Below are 26,800 nucleotides of genomic sequence, written 5' to 3' on the forward strand. Positions count from 1 at the left end.
CCCAGCGCGGCCGCCGGCCTCCCGGACGGCGGGGGAAATCGGGCCCGAGGGGTTCCCCCGTGGGCACCATCGCGCGGCGCGGGCGGGGCGGGTCTCCCGTCACAGCCACCCCAGGCCCAGCCGGTGCCGTCCCGCGCCCCCAGTAGTTCCCTGGAGCCTCGGGGCGACTGGCCCCGCCGAAGCCCTCTTTCCACACTGTTCTCCGTGCGCCGGTTCGGGCGCCGGGGCCTCGGGGCGGGTCCCCGCCGCCTGCACCTGCCCCGGGGGCGGAGCGCGGCGGCGACTACGCGGCCGCAGCCACGGGCCGCGCGGCTCCTCCGCACCCCCGCCCCCTGCAGCCCGCGCACCTCCACTCGCCGCGCCCGCCAGCCCGCCCTCGCCGCGCGGTCCGTCCGTCTCTCCGCGCGCTCGGAGCCGCGGCGCCTCGCACTTCTGACTCAAGTCCCCGCCGCTCTCGCCGTCGCCGCCGACAGCCGCCGCCCCGCGCCATGGACACGGCCGCGGGCAGCGAGCGCCGCAGCACCGCGGGCCCTGCCGTCCCGCCGCGGCCCCGGGGCCACGCGCCCTTGGCCGCTGCCCCCGGCCCGCTGAGCCCCCCGGCGGGCGAGCCGCCGCAGCCCGAGGAGGGGCAGCAGCTGCGGATCAGCCAGAGCGGCCAGTTCAGCGACGGGCTGGAGGATCGAGGTGAGCGCGCGCTGCCCGGTCCCCTTCCCCTTCCCCGGGCCGGGCCGGGCCGGCGCGGCGAGGACCCCGCCGCTCCCCGCTCCCAGCTGCGCCGGGCGCGGAGCAGGGACTTCCCGGCGGGGGCGCGGAGCGCTGCGAGCTGCAGCCCCACCTCCCGCGGGCGGCGCCGCCTCCGAACCCGAGAACCTGCTGCCTCCGGGGAAGCGCGCAGGGCCCCGCTCCCTGCTCTCCGCAGCCTGAGCCCCTGCCCCTGCCCCTCCGGGGCCCCCTGGAAAAGTTTGCGGGAGGCGGTTTTTTGCTTTGGAGCCGAGCGCTCCTGGGGAACTGCAGCCTCCGCTCGGCTGGGAGGGACCTGAGCCCCGAGCGCCCTCCTTCCCGAGCCCCGCCGACCTCCACCGGCTCCGGGGTAATTCCCCTCTGTGGGTTGCGCCTTGAGGTGTCCCTCAGCGGCCGCCGGGAGTCGGGCGGCCCCGACCTTCATTTACGGGGCACCCAGTTTACCGTGGGGTGTCCGGTGGTGAGGGCAGAGAACTGGGACATCTGGTTTGGTCTGCCAGCCTCATCGGGGCGAATGCCACCGAAACCCGGTGGTGCCCGGAGCGCACGTCTCCACCTTCTTCAGAATCACTCCCGAGACCCTGGCCCTGAACCTCGCAAACGCCCCTTTCCTGGAAGGCCAGACCCCACCTCCTGACCGACGGCCGAGGCCCACTTTGAGCTGCCCGCATGAAATGGGAGAGACGCCCCGGTTCATTCCCGTGTCTCTCTCCTCCTCCGTCTCTCTTTCCCTCCCTCCCTTGTTTGCTTTCCGCTCGAAGCCCTGTTCCTGGCGACGTCTCTATCTTTTCTGCTTCTTGCGGAATTCAAGTCCAGAGAGACCCCCCCCTAAAAAGACTCTGGTTCTGCGAAAACCGGCCAGTGGCCGAAGCGGGACCCTCGCAGCCAGGCCCTTCAAGGGGAGCCGGCTCTTCGCCGCTGCCACCCCCTTTTCTTGGACGCCTTATTTTTTGTTGGCTGTGGCGGATTTTTATATTTTAGTCTTAGCAATCTTAGCAGGTTTCTGTCCTATTCTTAGTATCTCCTGTACATTTTTATTCCGGTTTAGTGTGCAGATGCACGATCTCTTCCCTCTTAGGAAATGTAAACCGAAGCCTGTGAAATAGAATGACATGGAAACGGCAATTTTCTGAGAATCGGTAGCGAGCTCCGCGAGATCTGGAGCAGCTCCAGTTGCAACGAGTTGGGCACCGATGTTGCAGTTTCTCCTCTGATTCTCACAGGACTGGCTATCATTTTAGAGCTGATGGTTGGTGACATCACAAGCACCCAACAAGACCTGTCAGTTTTATTATAGGTGGTGTTAATTACCTTTCCCTCCGCAACTAATATTGCAGCAGTTACGAATTTGGTATTGAAGAAAGACAACTCTGGGCTGAGCGTATTTTTGTAGCATTGCAGGTCATTGGTAAGAGCTGGCCTATTTCTTCCCACCCCACAAAATGATAGGAGGCAAAAAAGTGCTAGGGCGAGTAGATATTTAGCATCATTTTGTAGTTAATGCTCAAGTGTAAAAAAGCCCATCTGAATTGGTTCTTAAGGTTAGTTTTCACTGGTCTAGTGAATTTCATTTTCCATTATGTTATAGCATGAAAGCATTCACTGTTCATAAACTGTTACTTTGTGAAAGCTTTGCATGCCATACACAGCCTCTCTGTTAGGATGAACCCTGTCCCCCAAAGACCCCATGCTGGGTGGCATTGAAAGGGAAAGTGTGATTTTCTTTTGTTTAACCTATTCCTGACAGCAAAGAGTTAATGGTGAATGAGTCATCTTTATTAAATAAATCAGAAGTTACCTGGGGAGGCTTATAAAAATATTTTGTGTTTGTGTTATTTTTCCTTATGGGCCCCGCATCTTTCCAATATTGATTTTTGCATCCCTTGGGAATGCTTGGATGGTTGCTGCCTTCTTCCTGATGGTGAGAGGATTTGGGGAGAAAGAAACCTTAGTAGTTGCCTGCTGTGCATCGCTCCACCATGTCTGGTTTGCTTGCTTCTAGGCCTAAATACCTATAGGCCTTGTGAGAATTGGGTACCCTGGATGTGTACCTATGTTTGGCTTTCTCTCTTATCCTAACTTTCTTCTGAGCTATCAGGGCCCTGTTGCAGACTGCTGCTAACTCCAGTCAAAGGCTTGCTTTATAATCTAGTGTTTTGAGAATTTGGAGGTATTTTTCCCTTAGTGATGTGGGCTGGTTCCAGAAACCTAGCTAGCTCATAATGTTAATAGCTGCAGTGCCATTTGGCTGAGCCTTGTGGTTCAGGGAGCAAGAGCTCTGTGGTCTGAGAACTTTAGGGACTAAATACACAAAATATAGGCCACATTTGTCTTAGGCATTTTCACTGACTCCCTTTTAAAATCCACTCTTCTCTCCACAAGTGTTTTCTGTCCTTCTGCCCCAAGCCTTTGGGCCTATCCTAGCCTCGAGTTATATACTTCAACATTTCCCACTACCTTCCTATCTAATGAATATTCCCCTTCAGAGAATCCAGGCATGACTAACTCTTTAGGAGAAAACAATTGGAATTAATTCATAGTAGCATGGAAATGCCTGATGGCTTCAACCATCCCACGTGTATTTGCATCCACCCCCCTTAAATAATAAGATAACAATCATTCATTAGTACAACCTTATGCTTACTATTGCCTGGCCCAAATTACAAATATGTGAAATTTGAGTGAGATTAGAAATTTGAATGCGGAGGCCAACTGTCTGAGGCCTGCCTTAGCTTCTCTAGACTGCTACCTTTTTTCTACTTTGGAAGCACAGCTTCCTGAAAACTTCAGAAATTCTCACCACATCTCCCTGGCTTGCAAGTGTGCATGCAGCCAACATGGGAGCAGAGACAGAGGCATCTGCGTGCAGGCCATTTCCAAGCTGGGTCTTCAGAGGTTATACTCCATTTCCCTTTGAGGAGAAAATTTTTCATTCTTGATGTTCGCTGTATTTTCAGAGAGGAAAAGTAGCAGGAAATAACAAAGATTGGATAGAAATGGGAAAGTTCCTCCCTTCATGGACAGTCTTCTCATTGCCTTTACTGCAGTTTTTTAATTTAAAAAATCTCATGGGGGAGGAACACATAGGGTTAGATCTGGGGAAGAACCATCAGTCCTCCTGTTAAGAGGACCCAAGTGCCCCCCTTAGCAGGACAGTCTAGCCTCTGTGGGCTGTGGTCCTGAACCCCTTCCTGGGGGTGCTGGCCCCCTGAGGGGTGAGGCGTGTAGATTGGTCTATATGGTCAGTCATATTGTTGGAAACTGCTGATCTTGGAAGGAAAAATGCCACGTGGCAGAATAGAAAATGCAGATCATTGCGTTTCTCTTAGAAAATTAAATCTACTTCTAAAAGGAATCTTGTTTTTACCCCCAGTAGATAAACCTCTCGAGATTGTTGCTGTCGAAATACCCAGCAGATTAACTGCTTATTTGAGTCATTACTTACACATTACAGCCTCACTTCTGAAAATCAATTTGCCAGGATGAAAGGAAGATTTTTATATTGTTTGGAAAAAGGGAAATTATTGGGAGTGTGTACGGAGTGCTTGTTTTAGGTTGTGGCTTTAACTGGACACGGTGATTTTGAAATTTGAATGGGGTGTTTTCAGCAGCCAGAGAAGATGCAGACAAAGGAAATAGACAAAGGGATTTTAATTTGAAATCCCTTGTACCTAGGGCAGAATTTGACAAGGGAGGTTTTTCTGTTTTCCATCCAAGTGCATTCATGCATTAAGGAAGATTTGGGGAGATTTTACCATGAGGTGATGGAGATGGTGTTTAAACCTACCTTTAGCAATCTTATCTATCTTTTGATCCTTTGTAAGTATACAGGTTTCAATTATTACAAAATCTCTGAGCTATAAACTGGGCTGGCAAAGCAACCTCTGAGTATTCCCTCTTGCTTTGTTCAGAACTTGGTCAGGGTGCTTAAGGCTGGGTAGCAAATGGAACTGAGAAGTTTTAACAGGGTCTTGCTATAATTTTCAACAGAACACAGTTTTGGGCAACCAGAGGCTTAGTGCGATGCCTTCTTGGTCTAAGAAGATGATGCCTTTTACATGATGCATAGGTGTAATATGTTGCACCCTGTGCATATTTTACGAAATGGTGCCTAAGCTTTAACTACCAATTTCTTCATCCGTTGGAGCTGTTGTGATGCGGCTGCCCCACCTGTGAAAGTATGTGGTCGGCTCTCTAGTCAGAGATGGTGTCATCAGCTCCTGTTATGTAGAATGCTTGAGTGAGAATTTGGTTCTTTTTGAAACAAAAACATGCCATATATGATCTGTTTTCAAAGGAGAAGAAAGAATATAAATTGGGATCATACTGAAGATGTTTTAATCTTCAACCCAAGGCAGTCGAGGTTTGGGCATTGCCTGGGAGTCTCGAATTTCTGTTGTCAAGGACTCTCAAATGAAAGCCCAGGAGACAAAAGTCAAACCTCTCTTACACATGGCCTATCTGGAAAGCTACTTCCAGTTTTAGCAGGTTTACCCACTTCACTATTCTAAGAGTTTTTCAACATATGCTTGGTACAAAGGGATGGCTACTATAGAGCAGGAGGAGAGAAGGGAAAATGGCATGTAATTTAGGTCTGGCGGCTCCTGGTGGTGGCGGTTAATAAGAAATGGTCCTTCTCCTGTTACCTGTCATTGAGGGAGCACTGTGGGCATTTGTATTCCATGACTCATTGCTTTGGGCAAAACCCAGCCCACCAGTTGGGACCTTGCAGGTGGATCAATGCAAATCAATGCCCATAGCTGAGGAGCCTGCATGGCTAACTAAATGTGGGTGGGCTGTTGGTGTTGTTTTCCTGCGTGAGCCTAGCTAGTTAACATGGGGGTGGGGGTAGGGCTGGGTTCATACGTCAGGTCAGGGAATGGTGGGATTTGCAGGGCCCTTATAAAGAAACAGCTGCTGTTACCTTGCTGGAACACATGCCAGGTATTTCCTCTGATCTTTTCAAGAGATGCCAGAAAGGCTGATTTCCATGTGAACTCTCCTAATCGTAAAACCACACCTTGGCCCAAGGGCTGGGAGTTTGCAATCCTTGGTTAAGGAAGTGTAGCTCTGGCTGTGGGTTTCTTAATAAGGAAACATCTAACTTCCCTTTCACCTTCCTTTTGTCAGGCTTACTAGAAAGCAGCACTCGGCTAAAACCCCACGAAGCCCAGAACTACCGAAAGAAGGCCTTGTGGGTCTCCTGGTTCTCCATTATCGTGACGCTGGCCCTGGCCGTGGCCGCCTTCAGTGAGTATCGGGGCCTTGCCGATCCATGATGTGCCCGGGCTGCCTGTTTTAGTCTCTGACTCCTGCGGGGGGTGCTTTTGCTTTTAGTTGACTATTATTGATGAGTAAAATGTTTTAGATGGTTGGATAGTCAGGGTGCTTGTAAATGAGTAAGATGGCTTCTGTCCGCTGAGGAGGGAAGAAATGGAGAGCGGTGCTTGGGAGGCTTGGCTCGCATCAGTCTGTGGGTTTGTGGAAGTCGATTCCAGCTGCCAGCTGGACAGGGAACATATTCTCCTGGTGGCTGCCTTCAGCTCGGGCTGAAGTGACAAGTGTACATCCTTGAGATTCATATTTTGAGCCTGATGCAATCCGATGAGTGCGCACTACTGCAGGCATCCCCTCCCTTCTCCCGGTTATATTCCCTTTAAGGTTTGGAATAAAATTACGGGCACATATTTTTATGAAGGAAAAATGAGAGGGTCCTCTTTCAAGGTTTCAGTGGCCACAGAAACAAAAACATTTATTACAATCAAGAAAAACTAAGACAGTTGAGCTCTTCCCACCTATGGCTAATCCTGTCTGCGGGGTAGGAGGCCCTCTGACGTGGTTTTCTCAGCTCACCTTTGCAGCCTTTGGAAGTGTACACGTGCCGTCTATTTCTATTGATCGCGCCGTGATTCTCCAGCTTAGGCTTTGGCATTCAGCTTCAGCTCAACCTTGGTAGAAACCAGTGCTTTTTAATGCTAGGGGGAAAAAAGGAATGCCTTTTGCAATTAGTTTATTACCTTAATAGAAAGATCTCTATTCTAAGTGAGAAGCACCCGACAAAGTGTGTCATGTGGCAACCCTCAGAATAGGAGGAAAAAAGGACTGTGTCCGCTGGAAGACAGGGCTCTGTGTTGTTTAAAATTCAATTCTGCACAGTTAGATCTGCTGCCCGGAGTTGGTGTTGGCTCCCAAGAGGGAATATTAGATTCTGACCAAATGCCCCCGGCAAAACTAGGCATATATTACTTAAAGCAATTTATATTGGAAACATTGTACCATATCTTGGCTCTCAAGAAAAGCCAAACATTTTGAAACAGGGTAATGCATTTCAGGGTATAAACATTTAGCTGTGAGCCAGAAATCTAATCTAGAGGAATTATAATTCCTGAAAATAGCTGCTGCTTCCTCTCTTCCTTTTTTTTTTTTTTATGCTGAAACAGGAATAACAAGCCGGATTGCTGTCCCTGGAGGATAATTTGCTTGTGGTGGCTGTTGGCAGGCTCAGATCAGACACCACGATTTACATATGTGAGGCAAGAGAATGGAATGAATGGAGGTGGTTTACAAACAGAATGACAGTCATTCAGATGCGTCCTTGTGTCTAATAGAGCTGTTAGCACTTTATCTTGTGGGTGTTCGAGTGGCGTCCTGAATGTGAAGAAATATTGAGTAAGTTTTTCCTTTGGAAGAGTGACACTACATTTGATGTACTTAATCTCATAACAGGGACAATTTTTGAGGACATTTTGGTTTCACATGTTATGCCTGGATCAGTTGGGTTATCTTGAAAATTTGGTTCCATTTCCTTTAATAGGAAGAGTCTGTTGCATAATGCATATGGAATTAGAATGTTGCTTTGGAAAAGGGTTTTTTTTTCTTTATAAAATGATTTTACATCTTTGTTGTAGCAAGTGTTGTTGACAAGAAGGTCCAGCCTAAGAAAACGTCTTATCAGAGTTTATTTGAGCCAAACTGACAACAGTCGCCAGGAAGCAAAATGTCAACAGATTGAGAAAATGACTCCGAGAATGGCAGTTTTACAGCTTATTTTATACATTAGAATAAAAGGAGGCGGTGTAAGAGCAGTCAGAGGAGGTAGATGAAATTCATTGGTGGTAGATTAGGGAAGCAGGAGAAAGCAAAGCAGGGAAATCTCTGAGATGGGTAAAAAGAAAATGGGAGAGGCACAAACATTGGTGGGTACAGGGTAGTTAACAACTATGTTGGGTGTACCTTGAGAGGTCTGGAAAAAGGGGGGGTTACTCTGACATTCCAAAGATATGTTATCTTAGATGCAAAAATAGACAATAGACAGTCTCACTTAAGATAAAGACTGACCTTTGTCAAGGAACCTACAGGCCTAGAATGTTATTACTGCCATAACTAGCTTTTATTTAGGAATTTTTATGTTCAGACCATCCTATGTGGTTACTTTTGGTCTCTGAGTTTGTGAGGCCCGCCATGCAGGCCTCCCCTGAGCTTGTTGGGTTTATACATTATGTGGCCCCCTTTTTTGTCCGTAGTATTTAAGTCAAATACTCTAACTTCTTGCCTATAAAAATGTTGGCATTGGCGTATAATGTCATGATCTTAGTTGTTTTCTGTAGTACATTTATTATTTTAATTAGCTATTAATATTAATAATAGGAAGAGAGCAAAGGGGAGGCCAGACATTATAAGCGTGGTCATTTGAGCAGCTTCACCAGGAAGCTACAGTTTCGTGCTCCCCAGGGAACCACCAGTCCATTCCCTATAGATCACTGGGGGAAGGGATCGAACAAAGGGGGAGATGGGCACATGCACAGTGAAGTTGGGATGACATTGGGAAGGTGCTTGCTTGTCAGTCTAGCCTGGGGAACAGTGGATTAGCTAGGGGGTGAGCCCCATCAGAAGCATGTGAAATCTCGAAAGGATGACTGGTTAATCTGAAGAAGCTCCTGGTTAAAATCCCCAGACAAAAAGTTTTCTTTCTCTTGTTCTCTCTTGCTTGCTCTTGCTCTCTCTTGCTCCATGACCCACACTTGCAAGCGCTCACCTGTTCTTTCACCATAACCATATGGCTTAAGTAGCCACATGGCCCATGGCCAAGCGGACCCCACATGCAATGGACTGCAGCTGGGGACACAAGCTAAGCTAGCCAGATGCTGGAATGGACTGCACTTTAATATGGAACAGAAATTCTGGGTGGTACCTTTAATTCTAGCCCTGCTGAAGACAAGATTGGACTTTTACCATGGTAAGACGGAAAGTGATGGGGCCTCAGAAGGGAAACTCCTTAATTTCACATCATAATAAAGCTTTCCATAAAACCCCATCCCCCCGTGGGGGCCTTAGGAAATTATTTTCCTTGCAGCACCCCAAGAACTCCACTTCCACCAATAACACATTCCATTTGTTCCCAGGTTACTTTTAACTTGTTTTGATTTAGTTAAACTAAAAAATATAGATGAACTATATTTTTTCTTACTTTAACTATATGGAGTAGCTATAGTGTGTGTGTGTTTCATATTTTAAACCCTTAGGATGGTCTTTGGTTGTATTGTTAGGGTTGTTGGTTTTACTTTTTAGTTTCCTAAATGTATTTGTAATATAAAATATTTAAAATCCTTTCTAAAGCATCATTTACATGTTGACACACTTTTGTGCAATCCTTTTCATAGTTTCAGATGGAAAGAAAGTCAATAGGGATTAAACAGTGTACATTGACTTTTGAAGTTATGCTTAAATTACTATCTGAAGGAAAATTTTATGTTTCAGAAATAGCAAATGTATTTTTTAAAAAGTGTCAGAAGGAGCTCCTGGGGGGTTGACTGAGAGATGGCATGAAATGAATAGTCTGTCCTATCCATTGAAATGGTCATGTTGATTCAGTTAATATTTTTAGAGAGAATTGCTGCAGAATCCCAACATGTCCCTGTTTGAGATGGCAGAGAAGTCTTCGGAGTGTGTGCCATGTGCATGTGCATGTGCATGTGTGTGTTGGCAGGGGTGATAATCATGGTGAAGAGAAGACTGTATTTATCGCCATGTCTTCTTGCCACTGTTGGATGGTTTACCATCTCTCTGGGGGCAGGAAGAGCATGCAGTACTCAAGATTGTTAACTGAGATATATTTTAAAAACATTTTCAGGTGGGAGGAAAATAATTTAGAAAAATATTTCTTAGAAATAAACTTTATCTGAAGTTTTGTTTAGGTAGTGTTGTTAAACCCCAACATGTGAGTCCATCTGCCTGCGTGCAGTAGTCAAAAGATGAAGGAGCGAGAGTTTACAGTGCAGAAAGGAATTCTTTAGGATTGGTGGCAGTCCCGAGTTGGGTGAGCTTGTGCTCGAAAAGCCCTGGCTGCTGGCTGGCAGGGAACTAGCAGGTTATATAGGGCAAAATCACAAGACACCGTGGATTCGAGGTTTGGAGGATGTGTTAGGAGCTGATTGGTTGAAGGTGAGGTAAGGGTAGTCAATCATTTCTTCAGGCCTTGAGGACAGCTCTGGGCTCAGCTTCGGTGCCCCTCTGTCTGGTTTTGTGGAGAGGTAGCTGAGGCGGTCCATCCACCTTAAGGCTCGGGAGCTGCCAGAGGCTCAAACCTTGTAACCATTAGTGAGGACCTGGCTGTTGTCTTGTACTGTCTTAGGGGTTAGTGAGTTTTCAAGGGGAAAGGCTAAGGTCAGTGAAATGTGTAGAAGAAGAAGTACTTTTTAAAACTAAGGCTACAAATCAAATCAAAATGATAAAGATCCTCGGTTTCAATACCAGACTTAGGTCTCGCTTATTTTATAAACAATTCAGATGTTTTTGAGACAGCTGGCTCATCCTATGGCTGTTCTCTCGCTAGGAGTGGTGTTTTGGAGCTGTAACTGCTGGGGTCAGTCAGAATTCCTCTTTATTTTCTCACCTGCCATTTTTCTTTAATCATAAATGCTGATTTTTAGCTGAGCACCTGAAGAAATGCTGTTGTCTCTTGTGTGTTTGGAAATGAAGGTTATAGATACGTACAAGTTTTGGGACACTTCATTTTTTCAGCTAGAGAAATTTCATATGTTAACGTAGCATCTACATTGCAAATAAAGACTGTTACCCTTCACTTCATATAAGCTTCCAGGCGATCAGGTATGCTGTGTTCTCTCAAATTAGTAGTTTCTAAAAGACCTAATGATACAACTAGCTTTGATCAGTATTACTGAGCTGTCTGTGCTAAATCAGATATACATGTAACTTTGGTTGACATTCATGGTATAGTTTGAAAAATTAGGTGAACTTTCAGTTTGTGACTTGAATGTATTTTTAAAGGAATATGTTCTTTGAAAGGAATGTGAACTATTTTTGATATTAGTTGGTAATATAGTGATTTTGGACCTGTCCAAATGCTGACATGAAACCAGAAGGTAACACATCTTGAATATTTCAGAGTTTGGTTTTAGAATTGCTTCTGTTTGTAATCGGTGGGCAGCACAGAAAATGGCAGTGCTGTTAAGAACAAACCTTAAAAAAATCTGTTTTAATAATGAGGCCAGAAAGAGAACACAAGTTCCGTTTCAAAACTCAGAGTTTTAACATCATTAATGTCATTGTTAGAATAAATTTAGGAAAATGCATTCTGCCTCATTTTGAGGTTTGAGTGTGTGGTGGAGGAGAACATTTTTCTTTACCCTTCAAGGTTCTTCTGGCTGGTCTAATAATCAAACTGACATGAGACAGATTAGCAGGAGAAAACTTAAAATTTAATAGCATGTATACCTCCTGTATACGTGGCAGAGACCCAGGAATATTAAGTAACTCAGAAGCCATCACCTTAAATATCACCTTCAGCTAAATACTAAAGATGTTGGGGATGGGGAAGTCAGTTATGGGAGGTTACCAGGAAAAGCACAGTAAACAAGGGTGAGATAGTGTACAGATTTAAGTCTAGCCTTCTCCACTGGTAACAGTTTCTAGAGATTTAGATACCCTCCTCTTCTTGGTACAGTGAGGGAAACACCCTTACAGTGGAGATTTCCCTTACAAATGTAACTGTCCTTTGTAAAGGGTCACTTCTGTCTGCTTTGTAAAGGGATATCTGCTGTTTCTTAAAATTAACCAGCCTTAAATAATACCCCAAAGAGACATATTTTGGGGTGGCAAACTCTGCTCCCCTTTAAGTGCAAGTTAAATTTTAGGCACTCAATACATGTTCTGTGGGAAATGAAGATATATTGGGAACATCCTCAGGGGTCAACATATACAGCTTCATTTAAAAAAAAAAGTACCCCAAGATTTTCTCAGAAAAAGCTCACTTAAAAATTTAGTGAATCAGCCCAACACATGTGGCTCAGTGGCTGAGCATCGACCTATGACCTTGGAGGTCACAGTTCAATTTCTGGTCAGGGCACATGCCTGGGTTGCCGGTTTGATCCCCAGGTGGGGGTGTGCAGGAGGCAGCCGATCAATGACTCTCTCTCATCATTGATGTTCCTATCTCTCTCTCCTCTCCTTTCCTCTCTCTGAAATCAATAAAAACATTAAAAAAAAATTTAGTGAATCAGAAGACTTAAGAATTAGAAAGTTTCTGGAAGGAGTGATATTATATTTGGAAGTTTTAAAAATAATATATTTGATTTTAGTGTAAACTCTTGACCCTTAAAAATGGTAGAATTAATGTACTTATTCTTATTTTTAAATTGCAAGTCCAAGAGTTGAGAGACAGATAAAATAACATTATGTGACTCTTCTAGAAACTCCGCAAAACCTGTCTGGATGCTTGCTTAGGTATTCTCTCAACAAACACACTGTGAGATGGGAAAGGTATAAGAACCTCAGTGGCCTTTTGGTGCCCTGAGACTCAACTCTGAAATTATTTCCATGAACCAAAGACTTAAATGTGCAACTTACATTCTGCTTGTAGAAAGATTTTTTGTGTAGTTTGCTGGTCTTGTATTTATTTTATTGATAAAAGCAGTATACAAGGTAGGGAAAAGTAGGTTTTACAGCTTGTGATTACCTGAAACAGTTTATTCTTGTATTATTTATTCTTGTATTATTTTCCATATGAACAACTGTAAACCAACTTTTGCCCCATCATGTATGTACATTAAAAATTGAGACCAGAAGTACATAAGTGTAGATCTGTGTCCCATCCTAAACTCTCTCTCCCTCCCAGTTCTTTCTCCCCAAGCACAGGCTTTGTGGCCAATGTCTTGTATCTTCTAGCCCTTTCCTGTGCATGTGCAAGCCCAGGCATCGTGCCTGTGCACACCTTCCAGGTGCCACTTCTGTTAGACATGGCATCTTTTCCTGGCTGGTCTTTCAAATAGCATGCGACTCTTCACAAGCTACCGTTCTCACAGTTTTGTATGAAGTGGATTTGTTGTGGAGAATCTTCAGGAACAACCTCCCAACCACTGCGTGCCTGCCACTGCTGAGCCAGGTGACACGATGGGGGAAGGGGTGGTGGAATGAGGCACGGAGTTTGTGAGCTGTATCCGGGGGTGTTGGTGGGATAACTTTCTCCATGTAAGCATGCTGGGTGGGTGATAACTGTGGATGCTGTGGAAGCCAGAAGGGAGGAACTGGCTGCGGTGTCGTCTGGGAACCTCCTCCTGACAATGCTCCCTGCCTCTGGGTTCCTCCTTCATACCCTTGTGGTCTTGCTTCAAAGGTTCTGTGTGGCCCCCACCCCTGCGCTACTCGCTTACTGATGAAATGCTGAGTACTGCTTGAGTCAGACCCTTCTGCTTGAAATGAGGCCTCATGGTCTTGGTCCCTCCTTCCTGGCTGGACTCCTCCCATCTCCCAGTTTATTGCCACTTTAGCTCCCAAATGCTCCTTGTAGTTCCTCTAATGTTGCATCCTGCCTTTTGCCCCCAGACCTAGGCACCTGCTCTGCCCTTGGCTTCACATGCCCTTCGTTCCTGATCCCACCTGTTTTCCTAGCTAAATTTCACTAATCCCTCAAAATTGAATTGAAAGATCGCTTTTTCCAGGCAGCCTTCCTTGGCTCTCCAGGCTGATTTAAATGCCCCTTTGTTCCCATAGCCCGTGGGCACATGTCAGTCAGCAACTTGACACACAGTACTTGAATCCTTGCATTTTTTGCCCTTTGCACTAATATATGCTCCTCAAAGGCAGGGCCTCTGTCTCCTCCAGTCTGTATTCTCAGCTTCTAACTCAGTAGTGGTCAGACTGTAGTTAACAGTTGACGTCTCCCTGCTGAGGCGACGGGACTGCAGCAGGTTGAGAATGTTTGCAGGTAAAGATCCCAGACAAAGGAATAAGAGCTTTTTCAGGTCAATGGTAAGGCTGCAACAGAGCCACCTTCAACTTTGTAAAAAGCTAGGGTGAGGAGCCTGTGCTCTCCCCCCTTCCACGTCCTCGCTGCCTCGCATGGAAGGATCCAGGGTTTTGTTGGATGGGACGAGCTTGGCTCTGTAAGGAGATCACATCTTCCCGAGTCTCCGTGCTCACAATGGGCTGCTGTTTCTAGCCGGAGTGGAGGAGGGGTCTCAGCAGCTGCTTGCGTGGTCTGCCTCCCTTCTCCCTGCATTCTGCACACCGCATTTAATTAAAAGTGTGGCCAGGGTGCATTTAGCACGGAGGTGTCCTTGTCATACAGCCATAGCCGTGGCTCAGAGAAGCTGGGCAGTGAGCCCCAGCTGGACTCATCTCATGAGGCCCAGGGGGTTTTGGCCCCTCCCTGAGTGGGCCCTGGTGGGGTCTACTGATGCCCTGTGGGAAATTCCTGAGGCCTTTTCTTATTGCTGTGTCTCTTTCCAGTTGCATTTGTTAGCCAGTGGGACAGGAAGGGGTTTTCTGGTTTGCTTGTCTTCCAGGCCTGTAAGGATCTGGTCCTGTGGGAATTGCCCCTGGAAGGTGGATTTCTGGTGGGGCTGCTCTTTGGCCACAGGTTGTTTTCTGGCGCCCTGTCCTAGGGGCTGAAAGGTAGGGGTATTGAGATTTGAAAGTAACAGGTGAAGCCAGAGGGAGGGAGAGAATCCTTTTCCCCCATAAAGAAACCTGTTTCTCACTTTTCATTGTCTTCTGACCTACGGGCCAGTCCTTCCTTCCAGCCTGTGAATGTAGTCATCCAGTTAGTGAGTGCCTGCTGGTCAAGGACTGTCGGCAGTGCCTGATGACCACAGAGGACATTAGGAAGTGGAACAACCCTTTAGAAGGGCTCAAGTCTAATGGGAAGGTGAACTCTAGAGATGTCAGAGTAAGCGATAGGGCAGCGGGATAGGTAGATAGCCTGATGGAGCCTCCCCCCTCTCGGACACATAGGGATGCTTAAGAAAGGACATCATTGAATTGTTAGAGATAGGACAGTCTACAGTCCCCTGTCATCTCTACCCCCAAAGAATGAGATGAAAATAGAGCTATTAGATTAATGCAGAAGCTAGGACTGCCCTGGATGGGAGCACAGGAAGGTGGCTGGTCGCATACGAGGGGCCTGGGTTACGATGTCCACACAGGGATGCAATGTGGCTGCAGAAGTGTGCTCTGGCCCGTAACAAAGTACCACAGGCTGGAGGCTTAAACAACAGAAGTTAACTCTCTCACAGTTTTGGAGGCCGGAGTCCAATATCAAGGTGTCGACAGGGTTGGCTTAGACATTCTGAGGCCTCTCTCCTTGGCTTGTACATGGCCATCTTCTCCCTGTGTCTTCACGTGGTCTTCCCTCTGTGTGTCTGTATCCGAATCTCTTCTTATAAGAACACTAATCCTGTTGGATTAGGGCCCATCCTAGTGACCTCATTTTAACTTAATCACCTCTTTAAAAACTCCATCTCCAATTACAGTCACATTCTGGGGTACTGGGGTTAGGTCTTCAACATATGCATTTTGTGGGGAACACAATTCAGCTCATAACAGTGGCCTTAGCCAATACCAGGCAGGTGGAGGAAATGAAGATCTCAGAATAAAGAATAAAGTAAATTCACTAGAGGACCTTACCTTTAATGGGTGGGTGGACCAGAACAAGCCCACCCACCAGCCCAGGAAGAGAAGGAGGACACGAATCAGTCTCAGCACAGCTGTGTGTGCAGTGAGGGCTGGGGGGCCTTCCACTAGGATCACAACCATGGGACTGACTTCATAGAAATTTGTGTTTGGGATTTTCATAAGTTGATATCCTTGGAATTAGACTCTGAGACTCTGAAATTTACTGCAAGAGATTTACTTGGGGGAGGGAGAGAGGGAGGGCTGGAGGAAACTCTCAGGAATAATCCATGAAAGGGAGCAAGGGAAGCAGGGTTGGGCAGAGGGAAAAGTTGAACACATCAGTGCTGTTGCCTGGGAGGCTTGTCCTGTAGGGACTTGGAAGCTGGGATAGCCCCTTAGAATTGTCCAATTGAAGCCTGGGTGCTAAAGCAGAAATTGGTGTGGGCTGCCCCAGGGAGAGGTGTAGCCTTGGGAGAGGAAACTTCCCTCAGTAGAGGGCAGTTCCAGGAGAGGGATGTCACTGTAAGCCATCAGCACCCTCACTCTTGGCAGCTGGGAGAATGAGTGCCCAGGGCGTGGAGGAGGAGACACCAGGGCATCCACTTTAGGAGTTTTTACTGCCCACTTAGCCTAGGAACCCTCAAGCTGAGATATTAACATGGATGTGGTTTGAGGTTAGAAATACATGCTCAACCTCAGCCGTGGCCCAGCAGATATCTCGTGGGTGAAGCTCCCCCAAAGAAGAGCTCACAACCCAACATTAGAGAGCTCCTGAGGAAAGGGTCCACCATAACTAAGAGTCATCCAGTTAGAACTCAAATTCCACATAAGATAATTACCTGACAAAAATCTGTAAAATAAGTATGTTTAATATGAATAGATAATCAGAAAGAATTCAAACACATGAAAGGAAAAGACACTGAAAAGAGCAACCGGAAAATAACCAAATAAATATATTTTTGCTATTTTTATTGTTAAGCTCTAACATGGATGCAGTTTTTTAAAAAAATATATATCTTTATTGACTTCAGAGAGAGGAAGGGAGAGGGGGAGAGAGAGGAACATCAGTGATGAGAGAATCATTGATTAGCTACCTCCTGCATGCCCCCCCTGCTGCTGAGGATCGAACCCGCAACCGGGGCATGTGCCCTGACCAGGAATTGAACGTCTCCAGGATCCTAGGTCGGTGCTCAACCGCTGAGCCACGCCCAGCTGGGCATGGATGCAGTTTTTTAAAAGTTAAGGATTACAGCAACCCCCCATTCTCTCTCTCTCAACAACTTGACCTCTTCTAGTTGACCCTTGTACTTACTTGTATATGTATAAACAACAGGCTTCTAATGCTATTTCTTGGCATGTTTTGAAGTTTGGGCATTATTTGTTGACTTTCCACCATGAAAGGAGACAATTTACTCTGAGTCTCCTCCTGGCCCTGCACAAACATGCTGACTTTCTGAATGTCCATCCTTGCTTAATGGTTACGATTGGCATTATTGTGACTATATAAATCTTGCTCACCGAGCCATATGATGAACGATTACTTCTTTCCTGCACGATTTTTCCTTTTCTCCAATTTTAATGCCTGCTTTGTTTATTCCTGTTTACTTTTCTCAGACTCTATTGCTTATTAAACTCAAATTCACCGTTTCTGTTTCAGTGTCAGCTTCTCTGTTGCATTTCCGATGCATGATAATTCTGTTTGTTTCTTCTTGAAGAAATCTCTCTTGGAACCTTGGATGTTCTCTAATTTGTTCTGGTTGCCCTTTCTACTTGGTGCACAGTTACATCCTAGGAGTGCCCTTCACCACCTTTTGGGCGTTTCCTTCATTTCCCTCTGAGTCCCTGTTTCCTGGGTGGTTTTTCTGTTCTCTGGTTTACAGCCTTTTGAGGGGAGCACATCTTTTTCTAGCTCCCTAGGAGATCACACACTGGAGGTGAAGCTTTTAAGCTTGAAATGCCCTTAATATAGCCTGATGACTGATGGCGAAATAGAAAATTCTCAGTAGGAGATCAAGTTCCTGAAGAGTTCTGAAGGCTTAGCTCTATTCTGTTGTTATTTCTAGTGTTGCTGTTACAGTCCTAAGCTGTTCCAAATCCGGATCCTTTGCACGGGACTTGCTATGATGAGGCTTTTTCACCTGCGTATGTATGCCCCTGCTTTTTGTCCTTTACTGTTGCTCTTTTTGGCTCTATTTCCTAGGGAGTGTCCAGGGTGGGCAAAAGTAGGTTTACAGTTGTTTGTATGGAAAAAGACATGCAGGTTATGATTATTACAGTGGCTTTATTTACTCAGAAGAATGTCGCAATGGCTCAGTGCGCTTAGGTGCAGTCTTGTAAATGCTCAGATCGTCCGGGCCTTCATTATTTACGCATCCTTGCCGTCTTTGAGAATCAGCAGACAAACCTGAATTCAGTGACCTGCTGGGTTAGCCCCACTTCCTCCTGAGGCGGTTCAGTTCGCACCTACTTTTGCCCATCCCTATATTTACTTATATCTCTATCTATTTTATATTTCTACCTTTCTGTTGAGCTTTTCATTCATACTGTCTAGTTTTTTTTTAATTGTCTGAGTGTTCCTTTGAAAAATCATCCAACTGTGGTTTTATTGATCTTTTAAAATGACTTGTTGTTTTGCCCTGGCCGGTTGTGGTTCAGTTGGTGGGAGCACCGCCCCATACAGAGGGTGCTGGTTTCAGTTCCCGGTCAGGGCCCAGGCCCAGGCTGTGGGTTCGTTCCCCTGTTGGGGCATGTGTGGGAGGCAACTGATTGAAGTTTCTCACATCAATGTTTCTCTCTCTCTCTGTTTCTCTCCTTCTCCCTCCCTCCCTTCCTCTCTCTGAGATCCATCAATCAATAAAATGATCTTTTTTTTTAGAGACAGAGAGGAAGGGAGAGGGAGGGAAGAGAGAGAATGAGAGGAGAGGGGGAGGAAGAGGAGGAGGGGGAGGGGGAGGGAGAGGGGAGAGGGACAGCGAGGGGCGGAGGAGGGGGAGAGGGAGAAGCATTAATTTGTTGTTCCACTTATGCATTCATTGGTTGCATCTGGTATGTGCCCTGACGTGGGACTGAACCTGCGACCTTAGAGTATCGAATGACGCTTGAACCAGCCGAGCCACCCAGCCAGGACTAAAATGATCTATTATTATATTTCTGAGAAAATATTCGCGATAGTTAAAAAATCTTTTCTATTTCTTGTGTTATCTTCTTCCCAGGTGCTTTTTCTTTTTTCTGTGGGCCTTGGTGGGCATTGTTGATGTTATGGGAGGAAAAGTCACCCAGTGAGGGGTAATTTTTGATAGTCTGCTCATATTAAGAGTGGGTATTAAAAAGTTGACTGCAGCCCTTAGCATGTGGGTGGCCTTCACTGTAGGTTGGACCATTTTGCTGGGTGGGTCCCAGTCTCATAGTCCAGAGCCTGCCTCTTGAGCTGCCCAGGTTGCCCAGGGAAGGGCCTTCTTACCCTCTGCCTGGAGGGTGAGCTCCCGACTGCCTGAGTTTTGGGAACTGAATTGGGGAGGAGGATTGGAGTCTCAGCATTTGGTTAGAAATTCCTAACTTGGTTTGCCATTTTGTTTGGTTTTCCCACCTTAAGCTAGTCTGGTGCTTCTCGAACAAGAGATTGTTGCACCTCTGCCAGAGAGTAAACCTCTGATCATTGATGGAGAGGCTGCCTTTTCTGTTTCACACGGCTGTTTTAGAAATTTGCTTTCTGGAGTCTGTTAAATCAATTGCCACTTGCCCATATGTTTTCTAGCTTCTAAAAATAGTTTTTGTTGCCTCTTCCATTTTCTTTTTTTTGGGGGGTTTCCTTAAAAAAAACCAAAAACATCCCTGTACTGTAAATTTAGTGAGTTTTTTAGAGGAAGCAAAAGTAAAAGGGAGGAACCATCCTGCCATATTTCTCTGAAAGTGTCAAACAGAACAATGTTGCACAAAGTGATACTTTTCTTTCCTATTTTGTGTCTGAGAGACATGGAAGATAAGAAAAGTTCCAGTAGAGATCAATAAGAATTCCAAAAGCAGAGAAGAGGGAAAGTAGAGAATAGTCTGTGGTTTTAGAGGTGCTTGAGACTGCTTGAGAATTAAGGGGAAAAAAGAATTAGGAGACTTATCTTATTCAGTAGAGAGCAGGAGTAGTGGAAAAAAATGGCACAGAAAAAGCATAGAAAGTGCAAAATAATACTTAGCACCAAACCCAAACATGTTAATACTGATATTCCTTGACTTACGGGGGGGGGGGGGGGGAGGTGTTACTTCATGATAAACCCATAAGTTGAAAGTATCATAAGTGGACAATACGTTTAATATACCTAACCTATTGAACATCATAGCTTAGCCTAGCCTACCTTAAATGTGCACAGAACACTTAGATTATCCTATCGTTGGGCAATTAGCTTGAGTTTCATCTCAAGAGTAACTGCCTTCCTCCTCTTCTTCTCACCAGAAGCAGGAGACGCAGATGGGTGTTTTGTGAACATGATGGGTTGTGAAAACACAAAACAGCGAAAAAATGCTGGCAACATAGTATCAGTTATTTACCCTGTGACTGTGTCTCTGAGTGGGAGCTGCGACTGGCTGCCACTGCCCAGAATCATGAGACTGTCATAGTGCATATCGCTAGCCCAGGAAAAGATCAAAATTCAAAGTACAGTTTCCACTGAATGTGTATCACTTTCGGGCCATCATAAAGTCAAAATGTCGTTAAGTCTAACCATTGTAAGTTGGGGACTGTCTGTAATTAAAAAAAATATAAATGGATTAAGTTCATCAGGTAAAAAGTCAGAGATAGAATGGGTTTTCAAAATAACTGCACTGTTAATGGGAGATAAATTTGAAACATAAGGTTACAGAATGGCTTAAGTATAGTGGTAGAAAAGGATGTATCTGGCAAGTATGAACAAAAGAAAATTAGTATAGCTGTATTAATCAGAGAAAAGAGAATTAAAGAAAAAAAGCATTATTAGGCATAAAGGATGGTTACTATATAAACAAAAAGTTTGATTCACCCAGAAGACAAAACAATTTGCGAATTTGTATGCACCAATCAAAACTCCAAAGCACCCAACCAAAATTGATGAAATTATAGGTAGAAATTGGCAAATCATAATCATAATGGTAGACTTTAATACACCTCTTTTACTAGTTGATAAATGAAAGGACAAAAAATTAGCGAAGACATTGAAGATTTGACTTATGGAATTAGTGTTTTCCAAATATGTTGGACTGCTATTCATAATAAAATGTGGCCTAGTATAGCTGAACTTATGTTTATATTGTATATATATGTATATATATCATGGCATCATATCTATGACACTTTTAATTATACTATGCAACATGATTTTTTGTGTGCTACTAAGAAATTTAGTAGCTGCCGTTGAACTGTATAATTCTGTTCATTATGAGTAACATGATGTCAAGAGATTTTAAAATAAAAAAATGTGCACTAGGATCATTTTTCTCCTCTTTAATTTAAAAAGGTTCTGGTCATACCTGGCTGGCGTGGCACAGAGGTTGAGCATCGACCTATGATCCAGGAGATTGAGGTTCGATTCCCGGTCAGGGCACATGCCTGGGTTTCGGGCTTGATCCCCAGTAGGGGGCGTGCAGGAGGCAGCCAATCAATAACTCTCTCTCATCACTGATGTTTCTATCTCTCTCCCTCTCCCTTCCTCTCTCTGAAATCAATAAAGATATATTTTAAAAAAATAATAAAAAGTTCTGGTCACAATCTCTCAAGTTGATGTTATGCCCCACTAGTTGCCTATAACTTTCAATTTGAAAAACACTGCCCAATAGGTCAATATAGAACCACGCATCCGACAAGTATGTTTTAGCGTCATAGAACATTTATAAAAGGTGACCACTTCCACAGTCGCAAAGCAAGTCTCAGCAAATTACTAAGAATCTATATTTTATAGACCATGTTCTCTGATTACAATGCATTTGAAAATCATTTGATCTCAAATATAGCTAAAATATCCCTATATGTTTGGAAATGAACACATATCTAAGTATCGCAGGGCAAGGTAAAACTTTGCGCAAACTAAGAAGGGAATTATTTTAACCTGACAAAGGGTGGTCTAATCTAAAATGTCAACAATCATAAGTGGTAAATATTAGAAGCAGTCTCTTATAACCTGAAACGAAGATAAGAATGCCTGCTATTACCACTTGTTCCCAACATTGTTCTTTTTTTTTTTAAATCCTCACCTGAGGATATTTTTTCCATTGCTTTTCAGGGAGGGTTGGGGGGGGGGGTTGGAGAGAAAGAGAAAGAGAGAGAGAGAGAGAGAGAGAGAGAGAGAAACATTGATGTGAGAGTGACACACTGATTGGTTGCCTCCCACACTTACCCCAACCAGGGCCAGGGATCAAGACTGCAACCCAGGTATGTGCCCTTGGCTGGAATTGAACCTGGGACCCTTCAGTCCACGGGCTGACACTATAACCACTGAGCCAACTGGCTAGGGTCTAACATTGTTCTTGATATCCTTGTTAGTGCAGTAAGGCAAGAAAAAAAAATAAAACTATATGGATCAGAGAGGGAAAAAGTAACAGTCACTACTTATAAATATTATAGTCTGATCTACATAGAAAAGAAAAAGGATTCTGCAGATACTATTAAAAGAAATAAGACATTTCAGCAAGGTTGCTGTGGATGGATAGAAGCATAAAAAATCAGTTGTGTTCTTATACAGTGGCAAAGTAGGAGTATAATTTTTAATTTTCATGACAATACCATTTCTTATAGTAATACACCAAAAGGAATAAATCTGTACAGTTCATTAGAGATAGTTTAAAATGTTATTACAATAAAATCTGAATAAAGAGAGAAATCCTGTGTTCATGATTGAGAACCAGTGTCCTTGGAGAATATTATCTCATCTCTAATGACATGGCTCATCTCAGTTTGGAGTTTGTTTTTGGCTTTGTTCTTTTTATAAGAACAAGATAACTACATACCTCCCCTTTTTTTCTTTCTGGAAATAAGAATCATTTAGGGTTCAAACATTGTAACCACTTAAGGTCCCTGGTGTATCTGTCTCACTCATCCATCTTTAGATTATATTATGTTGATTATGGTTATTTTTAAGTTGCTATCTTGATTTTGTCCTGTGTTTGGTGGTGGAGGCCGCCTTAGATACTCTGAAAGAGACAGGTTACAGTGCTGTCATAGAAAGTGCTGCCATGTTGCCAGGGGAGGGGGCAAGGGGGCGCTTCAGGATCAGCAGATATTTGTGACTATATGGGATTAGGTCCATCCATGGAATCAAACTCCACTTCTTCAGTCTATGGTATTTATTATTCTATACTAATAATAAATGATTTCTTCTTGAAAGCACCTTAAAAAACCCCTAAACCTAAAAGCAAGAATTGAAAACTTTTTAGATAGAAATATGAGAATATCTACAGGATTGGGCAAAAGTAGGTATACGGTTGTTTGTATGAAAAACAATACAATAATTAATAAATAATACAAGAATAAACTCTGTCCTGGCTGGTGTTGCTCAGTGGCCAGAGCATCGGCCTATGCACTGAAGGATTCGATTCCCGGTCAAGGGCACGTACCTGGGTTGCAGGTTAGCTCCCCACCGGAGGTTGGTTGGGGCACATGCGGGAGGCAACTAGTCCGTGTGTCTCTCTCACATCAGTGTGGTGTTTCTCTCTCTCCCCCTCTCCCCTCTCCCTTTCACTGTCTCTGAAAAGCAATGGAAAAAATATCCTCAGGTGAGGATTAACAAAACAAAACAAAAAGAATAAACTCTGCTTCAAATACAACTGTAAACCTACTTTAGCTCTGCCCCTGTATATGACCTGCAATAAACAAAATTTTTAATTTATGACACAGAAAGCACAAACGTAAGTAAATTTAACTACAACAATAAAAAGCAATAAGTTTAACATAAATAAAATAAACATGAATAAATTTAACTACAAGCAGACTCAAAGCTTTGGGCATAATAAAAAATATATAAAATAAAAGATAAACCTCTGAGAAAAGATATTTATAAAGCATGCAACATAATATAGACTGTTCATAGCACGTTTGTTTGTAACAGCAAAAAACTGTGAAGGGGACAGATGTCCATTAACAGATTTGATAAAGTGCATTGTCTTAATACTGTGAATCTATATATAGCAGCACAAGACCCAATGTACCCTTTTTATAACCAATATTTTATACCCATTTTACTATCTTAAAATAAATTTTCATCTATATACACCATTTACAAAAATAGCATTATATCCTAGATGCAAAATAATGGAGAAATAAAAGGAAGGTAATTTTGAAGCAAATAGTATATTCGTGAATATATAAATGCTTGGTGTGATGATATTAATAGACACAACTTAGTTGCTTACGTCTGTATACAATGAATAAGTTGGGACCTAAGAGAGGTAAGAAAAGAGCAATACTGTATTGCTGGTGTTTTCCTTTGTACGATGTTTTGATATAGGGACTAAGTATGTATTGATAGGCTTATGTAGAATTATCATGAATGTGACAGCTCTAAGAGATTGATACAAGTGTTTTGTATTGTGTCTTGAATGCCTTCAGTGGGAGTTGCTAATTTTTTTAATTGGTTTATAACTCTTTATAAAGGTCTATAAAACCAAGCATACTGTTCTCTTGATTTACATGGTAGTTTCATTTCTGGGGAAAAAAAATCAGTGTACATTTAAAATTATGAAACACAGGTAAACGTAGGCCCTGGCTGGGTAGCTGGTTGGTTAGAGTGTCATCCTGATATGCCAAGGTTGTGGGTTTGATTTCTGGTCAGGGCATATATAGGAATCAGCCAGTGAACTCATGGCTAAGTGCAACAACAAATTGATGTCTCCTTTCTCTCTCAAAAAAAAAAAAAAAAAAATACCCCACACAAGTAAATGCTATACTTGCCTTCCTCCATGAACACATCAAAATTGCAACTAAACTACAGAACAACCAATACTGAAAACAGCTTAAAGTCTAAGAACTCTTATTACTAAGGACATAAGAAGAAACCATGTGCAGACAGGTAGGAGGGGCGGAGATAGGGAACACATGTGGTGATTAAAAATTGGGAGGGATATTTCTGCTGTGGAGGCCCTCTCTGAGGAGTGAGGGGTCCCCGGCCCAGTATCTGGAAGAGAAGTCCCCATGACTTCTGGCTATGAAAAACTAGTGGGGTTGTGGCTGAGAGGGATGGGGAGCTGCTCAAGTCCCAGGTGTTCCTCTTAAAGGGCACGGCATACAGAATCACTTGCTGATAGACTCACTCACTCTGAGCTCCAGTGTTGAAGCAGCAGCTCAAAAAGCATACGGGACATATAGGGAAGAGCTGAATTGCCTGGCTTCACGGTGAGATCTGGAGAGGCAGCTTTCTCCCAGACATAAGTGCTGGCAGAAGCCATTGTTCCTTTGCTGAGCCCTCCTTTGCAGTTGCAGGCAGGTGCTATATCTGAGTCTCCATCAACCTGGCCAACATTGTTGAGACCTGAGATTCTCTGGGACCTGGTAATTCCCTGAGATCTCACCCCACCCAACTTGAAGGCCCACCCAAGCCATTTCCAGTGGCTTTTCCATACAAATGGTCTGTCATGGCTTGTGCTGCAGATTTTCCTAAAATCTCTCAAAGTTCACAAACCCCGAATAAGCACTGTCAGGCCTTGGCATGCCCTGAACCTCTGGCTAAGTGGCCTCAAGCTTGACACTAGTGCCAGCCAGCCTTGGTTTGCAACTTAGCATCTCCCAGGTACCTCCAACCCCAGCACAAGTGGCAAACATCTGCAGATCACTTTGTAACTCATACCAGTTGGCCCTGGGTAAAGCAAGGAGAACAACTGACATTGGCCTGCACCAGTGCCCCTCCCAAGAGTCCCCAGAATCAACACACATGATGGCCAGCTTCAGACCATACCAGAGCACCACCCAATCACCTCCACAAACAACACACTCGAGGGGAGGACTCAGTGGGCACCAGAGCCCTGCTGAATGAAGTCCTGCTCTGTGGGGTGGGTGCCTGCACAGCTGATCCTCCATGGTGATTGCAGCCAGTCCTTGCAGCTGATATGCGTGGGTGTAAATTACTCTACCCCACTGACATGCCGACAGAAATCAAGACTCAACCACTATAGGAGGGTGTACACAGCCCACACAGGGGTGGGGATGCACCTGAAGTGCTCAGCTTGGGTGCCTGGGGAGGCTGTGCCAGTGGAGCCTGCAGGACACCTACTACATTAAGCCATGCTACCAAGCCTAGTATGTAGCAGCATTACCTAATACATAGAAACAAACAGGGAGGTTGCCAAAATGAGAGGACAAACATGTCCCAAATGAAAGAGCAGAACAAAACTCCAGAAAAAGAATTAAACAAATGGAGACAAGCCAACTACTAGGTGCAGAGTTCAAAGCACTTGTTATAAGGATCTCAAGGAACTCAGTGAGAACTTTAACAAAGAGATAGGAAACATAGAAAAGGAGGTAGAACACAAAAAAGAACCAACCAGAAATGAAAATACAGTAAGTGAAATGAAGAATATATTAGAGGGAATCAATAGTAGATTAGATGACGCAGTGAACAGAATCAGCTAAAGACAAGGTAGCAAAAACCATCCAATCAGGACAGAAAAAGAAAAAAAATCTGAAACAACGAGGATACTTTAAGGGGCCTTTGGGACAACATCAAGTGTACCAACATTTGCATCATATGTTACCAGAAGGAGAAGAGAGAAAGCAAGTAATTGAAAGCCTATTTGAAGAAATAATGATGGAAAACTTCCCTAACCTGGCAAAGGAAATTGGCGTACAAGTGCAGGAAATGCAGGTATTTCCAAACAAGATGAACCCAAAGAAGCCTACACCAAGACATGGCATAATTAAAATGCCAAAGGTTAAGGCAGAGAGAATCTTAAAAGTAGCAAGAGGAAATCAGTTATCTATGAGGGAGCTCCCATAAGATTGTCAGCTGATTTCTCAACAGAAACTTTGCAGGCCAGAAGGGGTTGGCAAGAAGTACTCAAAGTGATGAAAAGCAAGGACCTACAACCAAGATTACTCTACCCAGCAAAGCTATCATTTAGAACTGAAGGTCAGATAAAGAGCTTCCCAGACAAGAATAAGCTAAAGGAGTTTGTAACCACCAAACCAATAATATGGTTAAGG

General features: G+C 44.4%; 1 protein-coding gene across 1 annotated transcript in view; it reads left to right on the forward strand.

Annotated features, from left to right (window-relative positions):
• Nucleotides 1-488: 488 nt before the first annotated feature.
• Nucleotides 489-26,800, forward strand: part of TMEM163 (transmembrane protein 163) — a 206,066-nt gene continuing 179,754 nt past the window's right edge. Inside the window, exons 1-2 of the mRNA XM_087819437.1 lie at nucleotides 489-684; nucleotides 5,872-5,991. Coding sequence (XP_087675563.1) covers nucleotides 489-684; nucleotides 5,872-5,991 — 316 coding nt within the window. The remainder of the gene's footprint in view (nucleotides 685-5,871; nucleotides 5,992-26,800) is intronic.

Source organism: Miniopterus natalensis, chromosome 8 (assembly GCF_054644295.1).
Source record: "Miniopterus natalensis isolate mMinNat1 chromosome 8, mMinNat1.hap1, whole genome shotgun sequence".
Taxonomy (NCBI): Eukaryota; Metazoa; Chordata; class Mammalia; order Chiroptera; family Miniopteridae; genus Miniopterus; species Miniopterus natalensis.